Genomic DNA, 25,597 nt, shown 5'->3' with positions numbered 1-25,597 from the left:
TCTGGCTCTCGGTGTCCTTTTGAGCAGCTTTTTTGGGCAGAAATATCAGCAGGGTGGTTTCCTTTGGTGTCCAGGCAATCAAGTGCAGAATATCCCTAGGACCTTTATAATAGCTAGATCTGCAGGCGAAAGCATAGCATCTGATGAATTTTAGACATACAGCCATTTTTTAAATCTCATTCCCATTGTAGTAAGGAAATCACATTGCTTCCATAATATTCCAAAACCATGAGCTAGCTATCCAAAGCACATACCGAGTATCAGCTTACATGTTTGCATTGCTGCCCTCGGCTACAATAGAAGCTGCCTTAAGGACACAGAACTCATCCTGCTGGGCTGAAGTAGCCAGAGGGAAAGGTGCTGCCTCAGTGTCCTCAAAGGGAGTTGTGGTAGCTTAGCTGGCGAGATATTTATCATTTTCCTCCTCTAAGTAAGAACCATCAGGAAAGCATGAAAAGTGTGCTTTGGTTAGAGCAGTTTGCTGAAAATTGTCACAGGGAGTCAACAGGTGACCTGTCGGTGTGAAGTGGCTGTGGGGGGGTTTCATCTGTGAAGGAGGGGAGAAGGGTGGCTGGGTTGAGGCTTTTGGAACCAGAAAGAGTTATGTGAGGAGTGGTACCAGGAGGATTTCATAGGAGGTGAGGACTCTAATACCTTATGGGGTGATGGTGGTCCCTGTGTTTTGGGGTGAGCACACCAAGGGCATTCCTTCCCTGTTACACAGAGGAAAAAGGGAAGTTGATCATTAGGAGGTCCGAGGTCAGGGGCTGTTGGTAGACTTTTGTTTAAGGTTTCAAAGGCTAGGCCATCCCCCTCTTTCTGAATAATTGTGTTAGGTTTGTCAGTTTTTAGTAAAGCATATAGCGGCTGAGCCTTATGAGAGATTTGGAATCCATTGTCGACAGTAAGCCTGGTCATTGGTGCTTAGTTTTAGGTCGTGAGAAATTGAGGATGCCTTGAGTCTGCCTGATCCAGATGTCGTCCTTGTTCTGAGATCAGGTGACCTAAATACCTAAGCTGAGTTTGAGCAAACTGCAGTTTTTCTTTGGAGACTGCATGACCCTTTTAAGGCCAAAAGTTTTCCCAGGTGGATGCTGTCTTCCTGTGAAGAGGTGTGAGGAGGGGAGCAGAGATGCCAATCATCTACATATTGTAACAAAGGAGAGCCCACAGCACACTCACTATCATGTGGTGGGCAAAATGGGTGAAGGGGAGAGGGAGATATAGGCCTCCAGTAATGAAATGAGTAAGTCATGGGAATAAAAAGCAGAGCATAAGGAATACAGTCAATGATGGTTCGTAGTGATGTAATGGGATAGACGGTAGCTATACTCATAGTGAATATAGCCTAATGTATAAAGTTATAGAATCACTAAGTTGTACACCTGAAACTAATGTAATATTGTGTGTCAACTGTAGTCAAAAAAAAAAAAAAAAAGGAAACTTGGAAATGTGGGGTCTTTTTCAATCCTCAGAACACTTAGATTCAAAGGGGCAGGTTTCAACAGGTTGGGAGAGGAGGGAGCAGAGGGAGCTTCAGAGGAAAAGGAAGGTTCAGTAAAAGGATAAGAGGGTGGGAGCAGAGGAGATGAGAGGTTGCCTGAGAGAACTGAGGGAGAAGGTGCCAGATGTGGGGCCTGAGGTGTGGCCTGAGCACAAGGTTGTTGCCTCCCTTCTATAGGCAAAGAAGGTGGGGGAGGGGAGGAACAGGACTCAGAAGCTCTGTTTTGTCTAATTGTATGGTTGGCTCATTTAGTTTATAAATTGTATTTGGCTAGATGCAATTTTCAATTCTTAGCATTTAGAAGCTTCAAAATATGATTGAAATAGGTGTCCCATTTTAGAACCATGGTTGTCCAGTTCAGCTTTGAGGACATTAATGATTGAAAGTTCCCCATCATGGCCATTGAAGTTCTAAATTATTTCTGGTTAAGTCAGTCCATTTATTTGTAATGTGTATGCAGAGGGACCATTGTTTTTATTTATTTTTATTTTATTTATATTTTTATAATAATATTTTTTATTATATTATGTTAGTCAACATACAGTACATCCCACATGTAAAGTTCGATGATTCATCAGTTGTGTATAACACCCAGTGCACCATGCAATACGTGCCCTCCTTACTACCCATCACCAGTCTATCCCATTCCCCGCCCCCCTCACCTCTGAAGCCCTCAGTTTGTTTCTCAGAGTACATAGTCTCTCATGGTTCATTCCCCCTTCCGATTACCCCCCCTTTCTTTATCCCTTTCTTCTCCTACCGATCTTTCTAGTTCTTATGTTCCATAGATGAGGCACTGGAGGAGATAATGCTAAGTGAAATAAGTCAAGCAGAGAAAGACAATTATCATATGGCTTCTCTCATCTATTTTTATTTTTAAATTTAATTTCCTTTTAAAATGAATTTTCTTATATTTAAATTCAATTAATATATAGTGTATTATTAGTTTCAGAGGTAGAGTTCAGTGATTCATCAGTTGCATATAACACCCCGTGCTCATTACATCCCATGCCCTCCTTAATGCCCTTCACCAAGTTATCCCATGCCCCCATCCATCTCCCCTCCAGCAACCCTCAATTTGTTTCCTATAGTTAAGAGTCTCTTGTGGTTTGTGTCCCTCTCTGATTTTGTCTTACTTTATTTTTTCCTCCTTTCTCCATGATCCTCTGTTTTGTTTCTTAAATTCCACATATGAATGAAATCATATGATAATTCTTTCTCTGATTTATTTTGCTTAGCATAAGACCCTCTAGTTCCATCCATGTTATTGCAAGTGGTAAAATTTCATTTTTTCATGGCTGAGCAATATTGTGTGTACATGTATTGTAGTTTTTAAACATATAACTGTCCTGTGGGCATAGTGCTGTCAAAGCATTTTGATGACTGGGATCCCATTTCTTAGAAGTGTTTCAGGGCCATCCCGATTCCAGAAGGAATCAGACCAAAGGCCAGCCCAGTTTCAGAACAATTCAGTCGCAAACAGACCAGAGACTGAAGGCTAGTGCAGTTCCAACAGGCACAGTCCCAAAGGGAAGAGTGCAGTTGCAAAGGGGGAATAGGACCAAAGCCTACACAATTCCAACTGACACAGATCCCACTGGAAAGGTCTGCTTTTAAAGGGACTCAAATTGAGGTCTAGCCCAGTTCCATTAGGAGCAGTCCCATTCCAAACAGGAATTAGACCAAAGGCTGCACAGATCCTTCAGCAAGAGTCTGAATCAGACCTGAAGGCCAAAAAAGTACAGGGACGATTAAAAAAAAAAAAAAAAAAAGACCTTCAATAGATCCCAAGTAAAGCTTGGAGAGCTCAGACACAAGATGTGGAGCTTGAAATCTAGGAGAAAACTTGCCCTGAAAAGCCCAGTTTGGGGTCGGGGTGGCGGGGTTGTGTTGGGTGGCTCGGTGAGTTAAGCGTCTGACTTGATTTCAGCTCAGGTCATGATCTCGGGGTCCTGGGATTGAGCCCTGTGTTGGGCTCCCTACTCAGGGGGAGTCTGCTTCTCTCTTTCACCCCCTCTCTCCTTTTACCACTCCCCCAGCTTGTGTTCTCTCTCTCTCTCTCTCTAAAATAAGAAAATAAATCTTTCAAAAGAAATTATCAAGACAGTTTCTAAATATGGAGAAGATTGTACTAAGAGTTTATGAATGTGTTTCAGAAGGAAAAATGATGGTATTTTTTAATATGTTAAAAATGATGCTTGGGTCTACTGATTCATCCATTTCCAATTTATTCATTCTTCTGTTTTGCTTATTTTCTAATTCACATATTCACATATCTTCCTAAGTTTTACATTCATCAGGCATACTGTCAAGGCTCCTTTCTGTGGCTTGTTGTAAGAAAGAAGATAAATCTTCTAAGGAGAATGCAGCTTTCTGTGACTTCAGCATTTGTTGTTGCAGGTTAATACTAACTTTTCCCACACAGGTGAAAATTTCTTCCCACATTGACTAGTCATTTAAAAAAAGAATGTATCTGTATCAGTATGATTTCATTTCATCATAGTGTATTTCATTTGATATTTTATTTGTATGTATGTAGTAAATATACGTATATTTTAGACATGAGACTATCCCCCCAGTTCATTGAATTTTAAGAGAGGTATATATCCTATGTATGCAATTTTAAGGTTTGCACATTTGAATTCATAAATGGAAAACTTTTGCATATGAAATTGAGGTAACTTGCTGAAGAAGATGCAAGAGGGCATAATCATTTGGGGGAAGAAATAATGGCTTATACTGCACAGACCTGCTATAGTTACTCTATTATGTATCTGGATAGGAGCAATTTTATGACAATACCCCCATTTTTCCAATTTATTAATGATTTCAGAAACTTAGTATATCACATTTTCTTTCTTTCTTTTTTTTTTTTTTACTACTTTAAAGTATTTAATTGTATGACTCCATTTCTGTGGAACCAAACAAAATACAGAAATAAATTGAATGATGAGGCTGATAAAAGACTTTGATTGACGTTCAGACCTTCAATTTTCTTTTTTTTCAGTCAACACAAATATAAAACTTATTATACATATTTGATAGAATATATTTTTGACTAAAGCCTCATAAAGGTATTGATAAATCATTTCTATCAAATGTCACAATTTTTATAATAATTTTTTATTATGTTATGTTAGTCACCATACAGTATATCCTTAGTTTTTGATGTAATGTTCCATGGTTCATTATTTGCGTATAACACCCAGTGCACCATGCATGCAATGAGTGCTCTCCTTAATACCGATCACCGGCCTATCCCAATCCCCCACCCCCCTCCCCTCTGAAACCCTCAGTTTGTTTCCCAGAGTCCGTAGTCTCTCGTGGTTCATTCACCCGTCTGTTTAACCCCCCTTCATTCTTCATTCCAAGATGATGAAATCAACAAATCTGTTGTGGTGCTATTCTTTAAAAAAATTTTCTTATTCATGTATAAGTAACAGACAGTGTTATATTAGTGTCAGGTGTGCAATATGATTCAACCACTGTATACATGATTCTGTGCTCATCACCATCAGTTAATCCCCTTCATCTTTTTCACCCATCCCCCCACCCACTTCTCCTCTGCCAACCATCAGTTTGTTTTCTGTATTTAAGAGTCTGTTTTGATTCGTCTTTTTTTCTTTGTTTATTAAATTCCGGATGTGAGTGAAATCATGTTATTTGTCTTTCTCTGACTGACTTCTTTCATTTAGCCTTATATCTTCTATATCCATTCCTGTTGTTGCAAATGGCAAGATCTCATACTTTTTTATGGCTGAGTAATATTCTTTTGAATATATACTACATCTTCTTTATCCACTAATGTATTCATAGACACTTGGGTTGCTTTCATATCTCAGCTGTGGTAATAATGCCTCAGTTAATGTAGCGGTGTATCTCTTTTCTCAAATTAGCATTTACGTTTACCTTGGGTAGATAAATGCCCAGCTGTGGAATTACTGGATCCTGTGGTATTTATAAATTTTGTGAGGAACCCACATCTTGTTTTCCACGGTGGCTGCACCAGTTTGCATTCCCTCCAACAGCGCATGAGGGTACCTTTTTCTCCAGTCTTCAGCAATACTTGTTATTTCTTATGTTTTTTCTTCTACCCATTTTGACATGTGGGAGATGCTATCTCATTGCTATTTTGATTTGAATTTCCCCCGTGATTAGTGAAAGTAAGCATCTCTTCATGTGTCAGTTGCCCATCTGTATTTCTTTATAGTGAAATGTCTATTCGTGTCCTCTGCTTATTTTTCAATTGAATCATTTGGGTTTTGGTTTTTTTCTTTCTTTTTTTTTTTTTTTTTGGTGTGGCATTGTATAAGTTCTTTATAAATTTTGGATATTAACATCTTATCAGACACATCATTTGTAAACATCTTCTTGCATTCAGTATGTTGTCTTTTTGCTTTTGTGTCCCTTGCCAGAGGAGACCTATCTAGAAAAATGTTTCCATGACTGATATCAAAGACATTACTGCCTATATACTTTTAGGAATTTTATGGTTTCAGGTTTCACATGTAGGTCTTTAATCCATTTTGAGCCTATTTTTGTGCATGGTGTAAGGAAGTGGTCCGGTGTCATTGTTTTGTGGGTGGGTGTCCGTTTTTCCGACACAATTTGTTGAAGAGACAAATCTTTTCCCCATTGTGTATTCCTGTCTACTTTGTCATGGATGAATTGACCATACACGAATGGGGTTATTTCTGGACTATCTGTTGTGTTCCATTGATCTGTGTGTTCATTTTTGTGCCAGGCCATATTGTTTTGATTACTACAGCATTGTAGTATATCTCAGACTCTGGAATTGTGATACCTCCAGTTCTTCTTTTTTCAGGATTGCTTTGGCCATTCAGGGTCCTTTGTGTTCCATACACATTTTAGGATTCTTTGTTCTGGTTGAGTGAAGAACTGCTCTTGATGTTTTGATAGGAATTACATTAAAACTGTAGGTTCCTTTAGGTAGTATGGATGTTTTAATATTGGTTCTCCTCGTTGATGAACATGGAATTTGCTCACGGATTTGTTTCTGTCATCTTCAGTTTCATTCACCAGTGTTGGATAGCTTTCAGAGTACAGGCTTTTCACTTCCTTGGTTAAGTTTATTGCTAGATGTTTTAAACTTTTTGGTATAATTGTAAACAGGATTGTTTTCTTAATTTCTCTTTCTACAACTTCATTAGGAGTGTATACAAATGCAGCAGATCTCTGTATATTAATTTTGTATCCTGAAACTTGACTGAATTCATTGAGCATTTCTAGTAGTTATTTGGTAGAGTCTTTAGGGTTCTCTCTGTATAGTCTCATGTCATCTGAAAATAGTGAAAATTTCTTTCCTGTGGCAGAGAACCAAAAGGAATCCATGGCTGGCATGTCAACCTACAGGAAAAAAAAAAATCAGACAAGTGCCTAGAAACATCCAAAAAGTTTATGTGTAATCTTTCTTTCTTTTTTAAAAGATTTATTTTTGAGAGAGAGAAGGCAGAGAGGGAAAGATGGAGAGGGAGAGAGAGAAGCTCAGGTAAGACTCTCTAGTGAGCACAGATCCTAACACAGGGCTTGATCTCATGATCCTGAGATCATGACTTGAGCCAAAATCAGGAGTCAGACACTTAAGCAACTGAGCCACTGAGGTGCCCGTGAAGGCTATTTGTCATCTTTAAAAATTTGAAAAAGAAATTCAAATCAATGACTGCCACACGTTTTTCAAAACATTCGTCGTAGTTAGCAGTACATTTTATTTTTTAGGTTTTTTTTTTTAATTTAAATGCAGTTAATTAGCATATAATATTGGTTTCAGTGGTAGAGGTCAGTTATATCAGTCTTTTTTTTGTTAAATAAATACGCATATATTTTAGTTTTATATACTTTTGATTTTTATGTAATTGGCACCATACCAAATGCTTGCTTGCTCATTCATTCATTCATTACAATGTTAGTGTCAGGCTACACGTATTTCTGAGATTATTCCATTTGATTTGATTGACTGTGGCTCATTCATTGATATTTTTGTAATTCTGATGAATAGATAATTTTTTTGGCTATTCTTCTGTTTGGGGCACATTTTGGCTGTTATGAGTTTCTTCCTATTATAAACAAACCTGGTATGAATTTTCTTGTTTGTGACTGTTGGTTAAAGAAAAAAAGTTTCCATGGGATACATTATCTTTATTTACTTGATCACAGTTTCTCTTTAATCACTTTACAGAAAGATAACATTAATAGCTTTTCTAATCTTAGTCCAAACTAGCATATAAGGGATAAAACTAAATTAGCTATAATCTCTTAGATTTTAAAACCTGGTCCGAATATGTTTTTCTTTTTTTTTAAGCTGATTTTTAAAAAGTTTTATTTATTTGAGAGAGAGTGAGAGAGCACAAGCAGGGGGAGCAACAGAGAGAGGGAGAAGCATGCTCCTCTCGGAGCAGAGAGACCGATGTGGGGACTCGATCCCAAGACCCCTAGGATCATGACCTGAGCCGAAGGCAGATGCTTAACTGACTGAGCCACTCAGGCACCCCTGATTAAGTTTTCCAATGCATTGTATAAATGCTTTGTATTCGTGATCATAAGCGTGAGTTGGCATATAACTTTTTTATTACATTTTTTTCATCTAGTGTCAATAATTAATGCCTCTTAAAATTAGATGGTGTTTTCAATTTTCCAATGCTTTTTACAATTTGTGCATCTGTTCTTTAGAAATGTAAAATATTTCTATAAAACATATATTCTGATATTTTATTTTTTATTGTTATTTTATTTTTTAAAAAGATTTTATTTATTTATTTGACAGAGAGAGACAGCCAGCGAGAGAGGGAACATAAACAGGGGGAGTGGGAGAGGAAGTAGCAGGCTCCTAGTGGAGAAGCCTGATGTGGGGCTGGATCCCAGAAGCCTGATGTGATGCTGGGATCACACCCTGAGGCAAAGGCAGACGCTTAAACAACTGCACCACCCAGGCACCCCTTTATTGTTATTTTATTTTTTTTAATTTTTTTTTAAATTTATTTATTCAACAGAGATAGAGACAGCCAGCGAGAGAGGGAACACAAGCAGTGGGAGTGGGAGAGGAAGAAGCAGGCTCATAGCAGAGGAGCCTGATGTGGGGCTCGATCCCATAACGCCAGGATCACGCCCTGAGCCGAAGGCAGACGCTCAACCGCTGTGCCACCCAGGCGCCCCTATTGTTATTTTAAAATGATAAATTTATTCACTAAATTTCCCCCTTACAATAACTTGGAATGTATATTCTCTATTTCTGATTTTTTGGTGATTTATTTTGAAATTTTACTGTAATCTATTTAATTTCAAAAAGTAGACGATTGTTTTCTAGAACAATAAAAATATATTGGAATTCTTTGCAGTCATAATCCCCATTATAGGCTTATATGTTATCATGATCCAACAATTAGATGTTACTACTATTTTCTCCTTAGAATTTTATGTAACTTTTTAAATTTGCATTTGCCTGTCAGATTTTCTTGCTTTCCTGTTTTAGAACAGAGGTCAGTTATATCAGTCTTACATAATACCCAATGCTCATTACATCACATGCCCTCCTTAATGCCCATCACCCAGTTACCGCATCCCTCCACCATCCTCCCCTCCAGCAACTCCCCGTTTGTTTCCTATGATTAAGAGTCCATATGGTTTGTTTCCCTCTCTGGTTTCATCGTGTTTTATTTTTCCCTTTCTTCCCCTATGATCGTCTGTTTTGTTTCTTAAATTCCACATACTAATGAGATCATATAATAGTTGTCTTTCTCTGATTGACTTATTTTGCTTAGCGTAACACCCCCTAGTTCCATCCATGTCATTGCAAATGGCACATTTTCATTTTTTGATGCCTGAGTAGTATTCCATTGGGTATATATACCACATCTTCTTTATCCATTCATCTGTTGATATCTGGGCTCGTTCCATAGTTTAGTTATTATGGACATTGCTGCTATAAACATTGCGCTACAGGTGCCCCTTCAGATCACTACATTTGCATCTTTGGGGTAAATACCCAGTAGTGCAATCGCTGGGTCATAGTTTAGCTCTATTTGCAAATTTTTGAGGAACCTCCATACTGTTTTCCAGAGTGGCTGCACCAGCTTGCATTCCCACGAACAGTGTAAGAGGTTTCCCCTTTCTCCGCATCCTTGCCAACATCTGTTGTTTCCCGACTTGTTAATTTTAGCCATTCTGACTGGTGTAAGGTGATATCTCATTGTACTTTTGAATTTTATTTCCCTGATGCCAAGTGATGTGGAGCATTTTTTTCAAGTATCTGTTGGCCATTTGGATGACTTCTTTGGAGAAATGTCTGTTCATGTCCTCTGCCATTTCTTGAGTGGATCATTTGTTCTTTGGTTGTTGAGTTGATAAGTTCTTTATAGATCTTGAATATCAGCCCTTTATCTGATAAATCACTTCCAAATATCTTCTCCCATTCTGTCGGTTGTTCAGTATTGTTGACTGTTTCCTTTGCTGTGCAAACGCTTTTTATCTTGATGAAGTCCCAATAGTTCATTTTTGCCTTTGTTTCCCTTACCTTTGGAGACGTGTCTAGCAAGAAGTTGTTGCGGCTGAGGTCATAGAGGTTACTGCCTGTGTTCTCCTCTAGGATTTTGATGGATTCCTGTGTCACATTGAGGTCTTCCATCCGTTTTGAATATGGTGTAAGGGAATGGTCCACTTTTATTATTCTGCATGTGGCTGTCTAGTTTTTCCAAGACCATTTGTTGAAGAGACTGTTTCTTTTTCCACTGGATATTTTTTCCTGCTTTGTCGAAGATTAGTTGACCATAGAGCTGAGGGTCCATTTCTAAGTTCTCAATTCTGTTCCATTGATTTATGTGTCTGTTTTTGTGCCAGTACCATACTGTCTTGATGACTACAGCTTTGTAATAGAGCTTGAGGCCAGAATTGTGATGCCACCAGCTTTGGTTTTCTTTTTCAACATTCCTTTGGCTTTTCAGGGTCTTTTCTGGTTCTGTACACATTTTAGGATTATTTGTTCCAGCTCTTTGAAAAAAGTTAATGGTATTTTGATAGGGATTCCATTGAATATATAGATTGCTCCAAGAGCATAAACATTTTAACAATATTTGTTCTTCCAATCGATGAGTATGAAATGTTTTTCCATTTCTTTGTATCTTCCTCAATTTCTTTAATGAGTGTTCTATTGTTTTCTGAGGACAGAAACTTTGCCTCTTTGGGTAGGTTTATTCCGAGGGATATTACAGTTTTGAGTGCAATTGTAAATGGGATCGACTCCTTAATTTCTCCTTTCTTCTCTCTCATTATATAGAAATGCAGCTGATTTCTGTGCATTGATTTTATATCCTGCCACATTGCTGAATTCCTGTATGAGTTCTAGAATATTGGGGTGAAGTCTTTTGGGTTTTCCACATAAAGTATCATGTAATCTGCAGAGAGTGAGATCTTGACTTCTTCTTTGCTGATTCAGATGCCTTTTATTTCTTTTTGTTATCTGATTGCAGAGGCTAGGACTTCTAGTACTGTGCTGAACAGCTGTGGTGATAGTGGACATCCTTGTCATGTTCCTGTCCTTAGGGTAAAAGCTATCAGTTTTTCCCCATTGAGAATGATATCCACTGTGGCTTTTCATATATGGCTTTTATGATATTGAGGTATGTTCCTTCTATCCCTACACTATGAAGAGTTTTAATCAAGAAAGGATGCTATATTTTGTCAAGTGCTTTTTCTGCATCTATTGAGAAGACTATATGGTTCTTGTCCTTTCTTTTATTTATGTTGTGTATCACATTGATTTGCAGATGTTGAACCACCCTTGCAACCCAGGAATAAATCCCACTTGGTCATGGTGAATAATCTTTTTAATGGACTGTTGGATCCTATTTGCTAGTATTTTGGTGAGAATTTCTGCATCCATGTTCATCAGGTTTATTGGTCTGTAATTCTCCTTGGTAGGGTCTTTGTTTGGTTTGGAGAGCAGGTAATGCTGGCCTCATAGAAAGAGTTTGGAAGTTTTCCTCCCATTTCTATTTTTTGAAACAGCTTCAGAATAATAGGTATTAACTCTTCTTTAAATGTTTGGTAGAATTCCTCTGCAAAGTCATCTGGTCCTGGACTCTTGTTTGTTGGGAGATTTTTGATTACTGCTTTAATTTCCTTGCTGGTTATGGGCCTGTTCAGGTTTTCTACTTCTTCCAGTTTCAGTTTTGGTCATTTAGACATCTCTAGGAATGCATCCGTTTTTTCCAGATTGCCTAATTTGTTGGCATATAGTTGCTCATAATATGTTCTTATAATTGTTTGTATTTTTTCCATGTTGATTGTGATCTCCCATTTTTCAATCCTGATTGTATTTGTTTGGGTCCTTTCTCTTTTCTTTTTGATAAGTCCAGCTAGGGATTTATTGGTCTTATTAATTCTTTAAAGGAACAAGCTCCTAGTTTCGTTGATCTGTTCTATTCTTTTGGTTTCTATTTCCTTGTTTTCTGCTCTTATCTTTATTAATTCTCTTTACCTGCTGTGTTTAGTCTTTATTTGCTGTTCTTTCTCCAGCTCCTTTAGGTGTAAGGTTAGGTTGTGTATTTGAGACTTTTCTTGTTTATTGGGAATGGCTTGTATTGCTATATGCTTCCCTCTTAGGCCCACCTTTGCTGCATCCCAAAGGTTTGGAACAGTTGTGTTTTCATTTTCATTTGTTTCCATGAATTTTTTAAATTCTTCTTTAATTTCCTGGTTGACCCATTCATTCTTTAGTAGGATGCTCTTTAGCCTCCATGTATTTGAGTTCTTCCAAATTTCCTCTGGTGTTTGAGTTCCAATTTCAAAACATTGTGGTCTGAAAATATGCAAAGAATAATCCCAGTCTTTTGGTACCAGTTGAGACCTGATTTGTGACCCAGTATGTGATCTATTCTGGAGAATGTTCTATGTGCGCTCAAGAAAAATGTGTATCCTGTTGCTTTAGGATGGAATTTTCTGAATATATGTGTGAAGTCCATCTGGATCCCTGTGTCATTCAAAACCCCTGTTTCCTTGTTGATCTTCTGCTTAGATGATATGTCTATTCCTATGAGTGGGGTGTTGAAGTCCCCTACTATTATTGTATTATTATCGATGTGTTTCCTTAATTTTATTAATTGGCTTATATAATTGGCTGCTCCCATTTTAGCAGCATAAAGATTTACAATTGTTAGATCTTCTTGTTTGTTAAATGCTTTAAGTATGCTATAGTATCCTTCCTCATCCCTTATTACAGTCCTTGGTTTAAAACCTAATTTTTCTGATACGGGTTGCAAGCCCAGTTTTCTTTTGATATCCATTACCATGATAAATGGTTTCCCACCTGCTCACTTTCAATCTGGAGGTGTCTTTGGATTTAAAACAAGTCTCTTTAGACAAAATATGGATGGGTCTTACTTTTTCATCCAATCCAATACCCTGTGCCTTTGATGTGTCCATTTGTCCCATATACATTCAGAGTAACTATTAAAAGATATGAATTTATTTTTTTATTTTTAAATTTTAGTTATTTTTATTATTATGTCACCATACAATACATCCTTAGTTTTTGATGTAGTGTTCCATGATTCATTGTTTGCATGTAAAACCCAGTGCTCCTTACTACCCATCACTGGGCTAGCCCATTCCCCCCCAAAAAACCTCAGTTTGTTTCCCAGAGTCCATAGTCTCTCATGGTTCATCTCCCTCTCTGATTCCCCCCCTTCATTTTTCCCATCCTTCCCCTAACGTCCTCCCTGCTATACCTTATGTTCCACATATAAGTGAAACCATATGATAATGGTCTTTCTCTGCTTGACTTATTTTACTTAGCATAATCCCCTCCAGTTCCATTCATGTCAATGCAAATGGTGGTATTCATCCTTTCTGATGGCTGAGTAATATTCCATTGTATATGTGAACCACAGCTCAACTCTGTGGTCCTCTTTTTTTAAAAGATTTATTTCTTGGGGGGGGCACAGCTGTGGGGGGAAGGGCAGAGGGGGAAGGAGAGAGAGAATCCCAAGCTAGCTGTGCAGTTAGCCTGGAGCCCGGAGAGGGACTCAGTCTCAGGACCATGAGCTCATGACTTGATCCAAACCAAGACTTCGTCACTTAACTGACAAAGCCACCTGGGTGCCCCAAAGCTACTGGGGGTGTCTTCCTTCCTACTGTGTTCATTCACATTGTGGTTAAATAACAGCTTTTCCATGGGGTTCGTGATGGGAACTTCAGAAGAACTTCAGATCTCCCTGAAGACCGAGCACTACAGGGAAGGTGTCTCAGTCAGTCTGAAGGGGTGATGGCTACAGCCATCCACACCAAGTTCTGGGACATGTCTGTGCTGCTTGGTCCAAAAACAGCAGCTTTGGCAGGATGGAAACATGAAAATACTATGTTAATGGTGTCAAAAAGGAAGGATTTGTGAAATTATGAAAAGCCATTGAGCTCTTTGTCTTAAAGAGGGGGCTTGTATGATGTGTACATTATATCTCATTAAAATTGTCTTTAAAAATGTCAGGAACTCAGATAGGAAGTATGGATATTAGACTGGCTCCTGGACGAAGCTCCTGCTTCAAGCCTTGTAAGTTTAGGGTCCATTTTATGTAGTTTGTTTATCTAACAGCACATTGTTCATATTTGTGGAGTTTGGTGGCCCTGAGAACAGTGGTATTTTAAGCATTGGTGTTGGGACTAGAGTGTTAAAAAGTGAAATGTCCTTTGTGCTCTGTGCTTCCTGGTTTGTGGACTTTTAAGAACTTCTGAGTCAGCACTTTCCTTCTGGTGTTGGAGGCTGTCCCCAGGGACTCTGTGTCCCACCAGGTCCATGGGAGCCCTGAGAAGCTCAGCAGACACTAAGTGACCACATCCTGCTGGGACATTTGTCACAGGAAAATCTGAAGGTGTGATGTGATCAGGGACTGAATGAGTTGTTGTCCTTTCTTTGGCCAAGTATGTACAAAGTGTTGATTTCGCCAAAGTAAAAAGGTCATGAATATCCTTAGCATTGTCCAAATACAAAGAAATACCAGGTTTCCAGTGTGAATATTTCACTCTATCATTAAAAAGTAAAACCTGTACCCCCAGGAAAGAAAGAGACAGATAGGGAACACCTCTAGACATAAGTAGACTTCTTTTGATCGGCTTGCACGAGATTCTTAGGGATCTGGAAAGTGTCAGTCATCAGGAAGGACCCTTGTGTTGAGGCAGAATCATCCAGTCAAAATAGACTTTATTCTCTTTCTTTTGAGTCTTCAAAGGAGGACATTTCTTGGTAGTCTCAATTGGAATTATTCCCCTCTACCCAGTCTGCATCTCATAGATCAGTTCAGCTTTCTCACCCTGCCTCATTTCTGGGCTCTTGCATGAACTAACTGGTCTTGCATTTCCCACCTCCACCTGCTCATGGCCACTGTCTCTGAAAACCTAGTGTTATTGGCCCCATTGGATGTCATCCAGTTAAGAGTCAGCTGCTGGTCAGCATCCAGACAGCTGCCAGATGTACCGAGTGCCCACGACTGGGCGTGTTTTACATTCATGACAAGATGGCCTCTGTCTTTTGTGCATTTGATCCCCGTGATCAACCATAGTGCTGACAGCTACTGCTCTCTTTCAGACAGTGGCTATTCAAAGACAGTGTATGTTTCCACCAGCACACATTTTCCTGACCTCAGCTGTGAAGGCTGAAGATGGAAATGTTATAGATTTCAGGGGCTACTTTCTAGAGAGTTGTGTTTGCACAAAATTCAAGCTTGGTGTGAATTAGTACGAATTGTATGTGATTGTCTTGTCTCCTAAAATACTTCTAACTCTAGTTTTTGTAAAATGAGATATGTTCTCTGTTTTGGTGTCCATATCCAGGAATCTTGTATTCTTTTAGAAGTTAAATTTCATAGTTGCTACTGATTGATTTAGGTACAATACTAAGAAATAGGAACATGAATTTCTTTTATTTGCTATTTGGAGATAAGTGTTCAAGTAACTTAAAATCTTGCAGATATCATCAAAATATTCAGGATCACCTGAGTATGCAAATCTTTGTGTATTTCAGAAATCTGACATATTGCACTGTGATTCAGAAGCAAAGTGAGCATTGAAAGAAAACATCACTGTTTTCAGACTCTAAGCAATAATTATAATTTATTTTTGTTGGAATAATAATCCCAAATATTCTAATAGCAGCCTCCTATCTCTCTCCCTTATGTCCTTATCTATAAACATCTGTCCATAAAACATTCTCATTTGTATCTCTATTACATTTTTTTTCTTGCTTTCTCTCATTCTTCCATAAACTTTGGGTGTAGTTTTGGAAATATTCCAAAGGAGTTTATCCAGGTTCTTCTTGGATGTACAATAGAAGTAACTGACTTCTTATCTATTGTGAGTTTGTATTTACTTATTTTGTCTACTTTACATTGGCTTATAAATTCTTTAGTTCTGTTCACTATAGAAAAAATATTTGCAGTGTGTTTGTAGGCAAAATAAAATCTCAAGATTTGCCTATCAGATTTTTCCTACAGCTTCAGTGTGATATAATATCTGTATGATCACATCTTTTTAAAGAATACGGTTTGTTAGGCACTCTATAGCCACTGTATAGTACATAATTAGTTTTTGATGTAGTGTTCAGAGATTCATTAGTTAAGTATAACACCCAGTGTGCATCACAGCATGTGCCCTCCTCAATACCCATCACCCTGTTACTATATAGTGGCTAACTGAACATTATTTTAAAAATTAAAATTAAAAAAATTAATTAAAAAAATAAAGAATAGAGTTTGTTGATATTTGTCATAGGTAAGCAGCAGTGAAACCATCACCACAGTAAGATAGTAAGCACACTCATCACTCCCAGAAGTTTCCACCTGCTCTTTATAATCCCTCTGTCTTCTTCCTCTTCCATGAGGAGGTATTTGAGAGGTGTGCTTATCTCCTGGAGGCTGGTTGAGGGTCTGTAAACTTGATTATTTGTGACAGATACATTGTAAATATCTTTGAGATTCCTCATTATCTCAACTGTTATTTCAGCTTGTCCATATTTTGCTTGACCATTTCATCCTTGGCCCTGATGTTCTTGTAATTCTGTGGAAGCTTACCATTATTATTGCCTCCTTGGGAATTTGTGCATTTCTCATTTACCTCTGGAGAACTGTCCTTGCTGTAAGTATACTAAAGTACCTTATATACTTTTATTCATAAATAAGCAGAAAATTTTATAGTCACTGGATCTTTTATATGCATTCAATACTACAGACGTTGCTCTAATATTTTCAATTTTAATTATCACTTAGACTGAAATAGTTTAAATTTCTGTTGAAGTGCCTCTTGTGATCCATATTTTTTTTGAAGTTCAAGCATAATTGGTGAACAGTGTAATATTAGTTTCAGGTGTACAACATGATTCAACAATCCTATACATTTCTCAGTGCTCATCACAATAAGTGTACTCTCAATCCCCTTCAGCTCTTTGACCCATCACTCCACCTACCTGCCCTCCATCCCGTGTGTTCTTCAGAAGTGTGTTGTTTAATCTCCATTTATTTGTTGTCATTCTCCAGCTATCTTTCTGTTCATGATGTCTACTTTGAGTCATTTGTGGTCTGAGAACACACTTCCTGTGATTTCTATTCCTTTGGTTGTTCAGATGTATCTTATGGCCCCAAATATGGCCTCTCTCAATGAATGTTCCATGGGAGCTTGAGAAGAATCTATATACTTCCGGTGTTGGATGAAGTATTCTACAGATGTTAATGGATCCAGTTGATTGGTGATGCTGTTCGTTTCACCTGTGTTCTTATGGAGTTTTGTTTTTGTTATTTTATTTTTTATTATTTTTTTAATAATATTTTTTATTATGTTAGTCACCATATAGTACATCCCTGGTTTTTGATGTAAAGTTCCACGATTCATTAGTTGCATATAACACCCAGTGCACCATGCAATACGTGCCTTCCTTACTACCCATCACCAGCCTATCCCATTCCCCCACCCCCCTCCCCTCTGAAGCCCTCAGTTTGTTTCTCAGAGTCCATAGTCTTTCATGGTTCATTCCCCCTTCTGATTACCCCCCTTTCTTTATCCCTTTCTTCTCCTACCGATCTTCCATGGAGTTTTTGTATCTACTGGATCTGTCAATGACTAATAGACGATTTTGAGTTTTTCAGGCATATTAATGGATTCATCTTTTTCCATTTTTCCATTAGCAGTTCTTTCAGTTTCTGCCTCATGTACTTTGACACTCTGTTGTTAATCTATGCACATTGGACATTGTTTTGTCTTTTTGGTGAGTTGACCCCTTTTATCAATGCAGTAATGACCATCATTATCCCTGACAGTTTTCCTTACTCTGTAGTGTGTTTTGAAGGATCATTTCACTGGCCACAGGTTTCTAGTTTGATGTTTCTTTTAACGCTGTAAACACTTCATCCTTCCTGATGGCATGGTTTCTGAAAAGAAGTGTGATGTAGTTCTTATCCTTATTCCTCTTGGGTAGGGTGTTACTGCTCCCCTCCACCTCCTTCAAACCCCACCCCAACCCCTGCTCCAGATTTCCAGAGTTCTTTCTTAAAGATCTGAAGCTGAATATTTTCCTTTTTTTTTTTTAAGATTTTATTCATTTATTTGACAGAGACAGAGAGTGAACACAAGCAAGGGGAGTGTTAGAGGGAGAAGCAGGCTTCCCACCCAGCAGGAAGCCCTATGCAGTGCTCAATCCCAGGGCCCTGGGATCATGACCTGAGCCAAAGGCAGACGCTTAATGGCTGAGCCACCTAGGCACCCCTGTAGCTAAATATTTTCTGTTAGGCATCATTGGTGTTTTTTGTTAGTTTTTGTGTGTTTGTTTTGGTATTTATCCTGCTTTCAATGTTTTGAGCTTCCTAGATCTGTGACTTGGTGACTATTAATTTAGGAAAATCCTCAGTCATTATTACTGCAAATATCTCTGTCCGTTCTCCTGGTGTTCCTATAATGTGTGCGTTACATGTTTTATAATTGTCCCACTGGTCTTGGATTTCCTGTGCTGTCTTTGTAGTTTTTGTTCTTGGGCTTCTTTCTTGGAAGTTTCTACTGGAAATTCTTTAGGCTCAATGATTCTTTCCTCTAATATGTTGAGTCTGCTAAAGAACCCATCAAAGGCATTCTTTTTTTAAAATAATAATTTTTATTATGTTAGTCACCATACAGTATATCCTTAGTTTTTGATGTAATGTTCCATGATTGATTATTTGCATATAACATCCAGTGCACCATGCAATATGTGCCCTCCTTAATACCCATCACTGGCCTATCCCAATCCCCCATCCCCCTCCCCTCTGAAGCCATCAGTATGTTTCTCAGAGTCCATAGTCTCTCGTGGTTCATTCCCCCTTCTGTTTACCCCCTCTTCATTCTTCCCTTCCTTCTCCTACCGATCTTCCTGCTATTTCCTATATTCCACAAATGAGTGAAACCATATGATAATTATCTTTCTCTGCTTGACTTATTTCACTTAGCATGATCTCCTCCAGTCCCGTCCATGTTGCTGCAAATGTTGGGTAATCGTTCTTTCTGATGGCTGAGTAATATTCCATTGTATATATGGACCACAACTCCTTAATCCAGTCATCTGTTGATGGGCATCTTGGCTCCTTCCACAATTTAGCTATTGTGGACAATGCTGCTATGAACATTGGGGTGCATATGGCCCTTCTCTTCACTATGTCTGTATCTTTGGGGTAAATACCCAGTAGTGCAATTGCTGGATCATAGGGTAGCTCTATTTTTAACTTTTTAAGGGACCTCCACACTGTTTTCCAGAGTGGCTGTACCAACTTGCATTCCCACCAACAGTGTAAGAGGGTTCCCCTTTCTCCACATCCTCTCGAACATTTGTTGTTTCTTGCCTTGTCCATTTTTGCCATTCTAACTGGCGTAAGGTGCTATCTCAAGGTTTGTTTTTTTTTATAATAATATTTTTTATTATGTTAGTCACCATACAGTACATCCCTGGTTTTTGATGTAAAGTTCAATGATTCATTAGTTGCATATAATACCCAGTGCACCATGCAATATGTGTGGTTTTTATTTGAATTTCCCTGATGACTAATGGTTTTGAACATTTTTTATGTGTCTGTTAGCTATTTGTATGTCTTCATTGGAAAAGTGTCTGTTCATGTCTTCTACCCATTTTTTGATTTGATTATTTGTTTCAAGTATATTGAGTTTGAGAAGTTCTTTGTAGATCTTGGATACCAGTCTTTTATCTGTAGCATCATTGCAAATATCTTCTCCCATTCTGTGGGCTGCCTCTTAGTTTTTCTGACTGTTTCCTTGGCTGTGCAGAAGCTTTTTATCTTGATGTAGTCCCACAAGTTCATTTTTTCTTTTGTTTCTCTTGCCTTTGGGGATATGTCATGAAAGAAGTTGCTGTGGCTGATGTCAAAGAGGTTACAGCCTATGTTCTCCTCTATGATTTTGATGGATGCCTGTCTCACATTGAGGCCTTTCATCCATTTGGAGTTTATCTTTGTGTATGGTGTGAGAGAGTGGTCAAGCTGGGATAGCAATTCTCATATCAGACAGATTAGATTTTAAACTAAAGATGGTAGTAAGAGATACAGAAGGACACTATATTATTCTTGAGGATGTATCCAACAAGTGTGTATTACAATTATAAATATCTATGCCCCCAATAGGGGAGCAGCTAGATACACAAGGCAACTCTTAACCAGAATAAACAGACATATAGATAATAATATGTTAATACTAGGGGAACTCAACACTCCGCTCTCAACAATAGACAGATCACCTAAGCAGAAAATCAACAAAGAAACAAGAGCTTTGAACGATATTCTGGACCAGATGGATCTCATAGATATATACAGAACACTACACCCCAGAACAAAGGAATACTCATTATTTTCAAATGCACATGGAACTTTTTCCAGAATAGACCATATACTGGGTCACAAAACAGGTGTCAACCAATACCAAGAGACTGAGATTATTCCGTGCATATTCTCAGAACACAAAGCTTTGAAACTGGAACTCAGTCACAAGGAAGATTTTGGAAAGCATATACATTTTTGTGAATTCTCTTATTTATGCTTCCCATCTTAATTCCCCATTGGACAAAATCACTCTGGAACTCAGTGTGCTGAAATTTCCGAGTGACTGTGTTTTAAGAGAAACACTTTTATTTTGGAAAACACTTTTCCAATTCCCCTGTCAGATCACAGGCCCCTAATTCCTCAAGTGTGTTTGTGGCCATGGACAGAAACTGAGAGAGGAGAAGACCCCTTTGTCAGGAAGTGAGGCAGCGTGGGGACAGTCAGGGGCTTGCAAGCAAAGGACTGACCTCGAGTGGCTTGGATTCCTGAGAAGAAAGGGCAGTTTCATCACATTCTCTCTATTGTTAACAAACCAAAATATTCTGTGTGGTTGAGGAGGAAAGATGAAGTGTTGTCCAGGATCCCGATGCCTCCGTGTCTGGAGTGTCCTGCCTTCACTAGTTTGCCATGCTCCTTTTTCATCTTTGAAGATGCTACTTCTTGCTAGTGACCATTGGCAGACATGGTTAGTGATGTTTGGTGACAGTAGGTTATTCCTGTAATATCCATTCCCCTCTCCCCCCTTGTTATAGTTGGCAGCAGTGGGGAGGGGTCAAGTTCTCTAGCACGGATGCGGCTCTGCTGGAACGTGGTATTGGAGAAGGAGGCAGATGCTGAGAGCTCTTTCTTTGGGTTTCATCTCTTGGTGTTACAACTTCTGTCTGTCTCACCAAACTATTTTCCTGTCTGTCTGCAGGTGGGTCCAGATGTGAGAGGGTTTCCTCAGCCCACCTGCATGCCCTGCCCTATGGACCAAACTTTACCAGGCTTCATTGGCTGTGGGCCACCTCAGCCTCCTCCACCTTGGTCGACATGCGGGCCTCCCCTGCCCCTCGTTCCGCCACCATGTGGTAAGATGATCTGGATTGCATGATGTGAGTTGTAGCGCGTATTCATCGTGTGACTACATGTGTCGGTGGAGAAGATGTAGAGGAGGTACCACGAGGCTTTGCAATGCAAGGATCAACCTGAGTGAGGACACAGGAACATTCCTCAACTTTCTGTGGACATCCATTTCGTGGACTGTCTCGTTTCACCATACAGAACTGGGCAGCAGGGGTCTGCCATTGAGAAGAAGTGTGACATTGTGCAATAGACAGACATAAAAGCATTGCCCAGGTGCCCTGCACAGACATGATGTTTTGGGCTCTGGGCTTAATGGAGCACAGTCTTTACATCACTTGCATGTGTGGAGGCCCCAGTTGTCCAGCGTTATTGATTAGTTCTGAAATCATCTCTACTGTGCGGAGTGGTCATATCCCCAAGGGTGAGGGACTGGTCTCTCCTTTGTCCACAGAGGTCAGCGGAGACCTGTGAGAAACGCTCTGCATCTGGAAGGGACCTGAGAGTGGGAGAGTAGAACAGGCTGGGGCAGGTGTAGAGCTTTGGCTTGAATCTTGCGTGGCCAACACCCGTCTGAATCCACCTCTGTCTCTTCTAGGGCCTCGGTCCAATTCAGAAACCTGTGGCGCTCAAGGGGACAAAGGTGGCACCGTGCCCAAGAAGGACCCAGAGAAGGACAAGGTAAATACGGTGGCTGTTTCCAGTTGTAACCATTTCTGGAATCCTGTTCCTGTCTGGGCAGCACCGTGTCCTGGCCTTGTGTCTGTTGGGTATATCTTGGGATCTGTGTGTGGTGCTGTTTACCTTTTAAAATGCCAAGTCTTCATGCAGGAGCCTACAGGCTTCTGTGTTTCCAGTTCGTCACCTTTGGGATGTGTCGGTGGAACAAAGGCAGAGTTTGTGCAGAGGTTTTGACATTGCAAGGGAAACCCTGCCTGAGATGTTTTAATATCCTGAAGTTTCTCAGGACATAATGCATTGTGCTTGGCTATTTCCTCACACTGAGCAGTGGGGCAGGTGCCACTGTTGGGAAGGAAGTGTCTCTGTTGCACAATGGCAGACATGTGGACTCTGGACATGCACGACAGTAAGAAATACATTTGTTGTTCCTGGAGGGATGAAACACCTCTCACTTCATGTGCAGTGTGTTGAGTTTGAGCTGACATTTCATTAGTTACGTAAACCACTGAAGCAGGGCTGTGGTCCCTTGATTCATCATTAGGGTTGGGGTCTGCCCCATCCTCTGCAACCTGTGGATACTTGGGGGAAGCCCTCTTGTCGGCTCAGGGAGGTGAGAATGAGAGACAGTGGCAGATGCTGGAGGCAGGTGTGGAGGTTTTGTGGGAATGTGGCTCAGTCACTTCCTATGGGCTCGTCCTCTGTCTTTTCTGTGGCGTGGGTCAGAGACAGACGCTGGTGCGTCCCCCATGAGGAATAGCGGTCCTGCGTGCAGGCGTCTCATGTCGTGGGGGAGTGAATGTTGCTGAGGACGTGATCACTTTCTCCAAGTTGCTCAGGAGATCCATTTGATGGACTTCATCTTTCACTCCTACTGAGGTGGTTGGCAGGTCCCTTTGCGGTGAAGGAGAGCCTCTCTTCTCCGAGAGCTCAGCACAGCAGGTGTGCGCACGGACGCTGTACAGAGACCATATCCTGCGCTCTGGAAGGGATGAGGTCTATTCTTAACGTTAGGAATTTAGGGTGTCTGAGAGAAGGGAGGGACACGTTCATTAAACCACACAGACGTTGTGTTCCTTATAAGGGAAGCACCAGCGATGTATCTGAAGGACAGGAGAGGGAGCCGTGGGTCACACAGAAACAGGAGACTGTGGATGAGAAGCAGGATGGAGGTGCTCAGGGGAGTGGATGGTCTCTCTCAGGTAGAGCGGAGGCCATTCCTGGCAGGCCAGCAGCTTAAGCAGTGAGTGTGAAGGCAGAGTGAGGTCCACACCGAGTTGCTGCGTGTGTCTGTCACACAGTGTGAATAATGCAGTTATTTGCGTGAAAATGTCATTGTTGGCATAAAGCTGTTCATTCATAATCTATAAAGGTTATTGTTTCCCTAAATTTCTGAAGGTTCTGAACTGTGTGAAAGAATGCCGTGGAGATGTGGGAAATTTAACTTGGTTCTTTGGGGATTCTTGTCTGCCTCAGTTTGTGTGCCCCCGTGTGAGAAAGTGAAGACAGGACTGAGATCAGAGAGCTGCTGCCTTGGCTTCAGCCTGAGTGAGGCTCTTAGTGGGGAATTCGGGGTTGACCAGGAGCCGCCCTAGCTCGAGCCCTGTCACCACCCTCTGCATCTGAGTCCCCTCCCTGCCTGTAGCTTTGCATCTCCCAGAACTTCTGCCACAGTATCCTGCGGATTTGCCTGTGTTCCTGATGTCTCAGCCCGAATGCCAGCTCTCCGTGGGGCCTACTCAGAGCCTCAGCTTTGTTTTCTTTGAAATGGGGAGCATATTGGTTTCTGAGGTCATTAGAGGCACAGGAGTTGAAGTACATAAAGAATCTGCAGGGACCCCTGGGTGGCTCAGGCGGTTAAGCATCCAACATTGTTTTTGGCTCAGGTCATGATTTCATGGTCATGTGATCAAACCCGTGTGGGACTCAGCATTGAGTGTGGAGCTTGCTTGGGATTCTCCCTTTCCTTCTCCCTCTTCCCCTTCCCACCTCTAAGAAACAAAGAAAGAATATGCAAAATATCTGGGCTGTTGGCCATTCTGCCTTCTCACTGTTTGAATGAAAACAGCTCCATGCACATGATCATCAAAAAATGTTCATTTAAGTCCACAAAACTACCACGACACCTGAACACCTCAGCCTAGAGATCGGCAGTCCTCATTTCAAGGAGAAGGCAAAGACCCCCCTTTTTTATTGAATTCAGAACCTAGCTAACAAATAAGAAAAAGATTATGAGAACATGTACATTCAGACATTGATGTCTGAGATGTGAAGACAATTATTTTCTATTACATATAGACTCACAGAGGCAGCCACACACTCAGGTGTTCATCCAAGGCCTCAGATATACTATAGGAGGCAAATTGCATATGGCAGAACATAAGATCCCATTGAAATAATCCAAAATCTGTTTGACTTACAGGACAGTCAGTTTGAAGTTTGAAGATCTCCCTGAGCGGTAACAACCAGGCTGTGCAGAGTATATATGTTGTAAAGGTGTCAGATGAGCCTAATGGTCTGAATGCCTTCCCTGCCCATCCTGTCCCCTGTGCTCTGTCTCTCCTCGTATCCCCCCAATAAACCTTTCACGGTTCTGTCTGTGTGTCAGCGTCTGCCTTCACGAGGACCTACAGTCACTCCCCTCCAAGAGCACAGTGTGAATCCTGTACACACAGAAACAAACTGGCAGCAGTGGTGGTGATGGAGGATAGTAGCAAGATTACCCTTTGTGGCATCTTTACTGCAAGGGGCCCAAGCAGTCCTTCTGGGCAGGTGGACACACCCTGTATTTAGATCTGTTGGTGGTTGTATTAACTCTGGTGATAGATACCCTTGAGTACATGGTGTCTGCTAGTTTTGGGGGTGTGTGGTGATCAGCAGGACAGGTGTCTGTCCCCAGGCAGTGGTCTGTTGTGATGGTGAGGAATGAATGAAGGGTCAGTAGTGGCCCCGGGAGACCGGTGAGGAGGCCCTGCATTAATCCAGGTTTTGTGCACTGGTTTCACCTCACCAGCTGCCTCGCAACAGCGGGTGGGCTCTGAGGGGCGCTGATGGTGGCAGTTTTCTTGGTAAGACCCCTGATGCCCCATAATCCCCCCCAGTTTCCATGTTGAGGGATGGGCAGGGCAGAGGCCAATGACAGGAGACCCATTCCTCCCTCACCACGCAGGAGGAGTTGGGTGTATGTGTCTGTTGCTTCTTAGGTCCTTTACTCCAGTCCATTCTGCACCAGAGCTCCTGGATCGTGCAAAGCCCTCCTTCTCTCCAGGTTGTGGAAGCAGACATCCTCCAGCAGCCTTGGGGTCATGGCTGGGCCAAGGTGTCAAGGTCTGTCTGTCCACATTCTGCCCTGGAGAGGCGGGTAACTGCCCTGCTACAGCCAAGGTCAGCCTGAGCAGCCTTTGTAAATGGGATTGTCATGCCCTGTGCGCAGGGCCAGGGCCGAATGATGGCAGGAGAGAGGGGGAGACAGGAGAGGTGGTCCTCTGTGGTGGTCCTGGACAGGGCTGCA

The 25,597-nt window shown here is 40.6% G+C and overlaps 1 protein-coding gene across 2 annotated transcripts in view; it reads left to right on the top strand.

Moving 5' to 3' along the window:
- Nucleotides 1-24,680, top strand: part of LOC121103776 (probable pathogenesis-related protein ARB_02861) — a 47,254-nt gene extending 22,574 nt beyond the window's left edge. The window contains exons 1-3 of one of the 2 annotated variants that reach the window (XM_040635253.1): nt 20,863-21,416; nt 22,007-22,089; nt 24,509-24,680. In XM_040635253.1, the coding sequence (XP_040491187.1) occupies nt 21,137-21,416; nt 22,007-22,089; nt 24,509-24,529 (384 nt within the window). In that variant the 5' untranslated portion in view covers nt 20,863-21,136 and the 3' untranslated portion in view covers nt 24,530-24,680. Of the gene's footprint in view, nt 1-20,862; nt 21,417-22,006; nt 22,196-24,508 lie in introns of those variants that run through there. The other variant, XR_005836042.1, reaches the window with a different exon arrangement.
- The last annotated feature ends 917 nt before the right edge of the window (nt 24,681-25,597 follow it).

Source organism: Ursus maritimus, unplaced genomic scaffold (genome assembly GCF_017311325.1).
Source record: "Ursus maritimus isolate PB19 unplaced genomic scaffold, ASM1731132v1 scaffold_2, whole genome shotgun sequence".
Classification (NCBI taxonomy): Eukaryota; Metazoa; Chordata; class Mammalia; order Carnivora; family Ursidae; genus Ursus; species Ursus maritimus.
The sequence above is the reverse complement of the archived record's forward strand: the minus strand, read 5'-3'. Positions and strand labels throughout refer to the sequence as shown.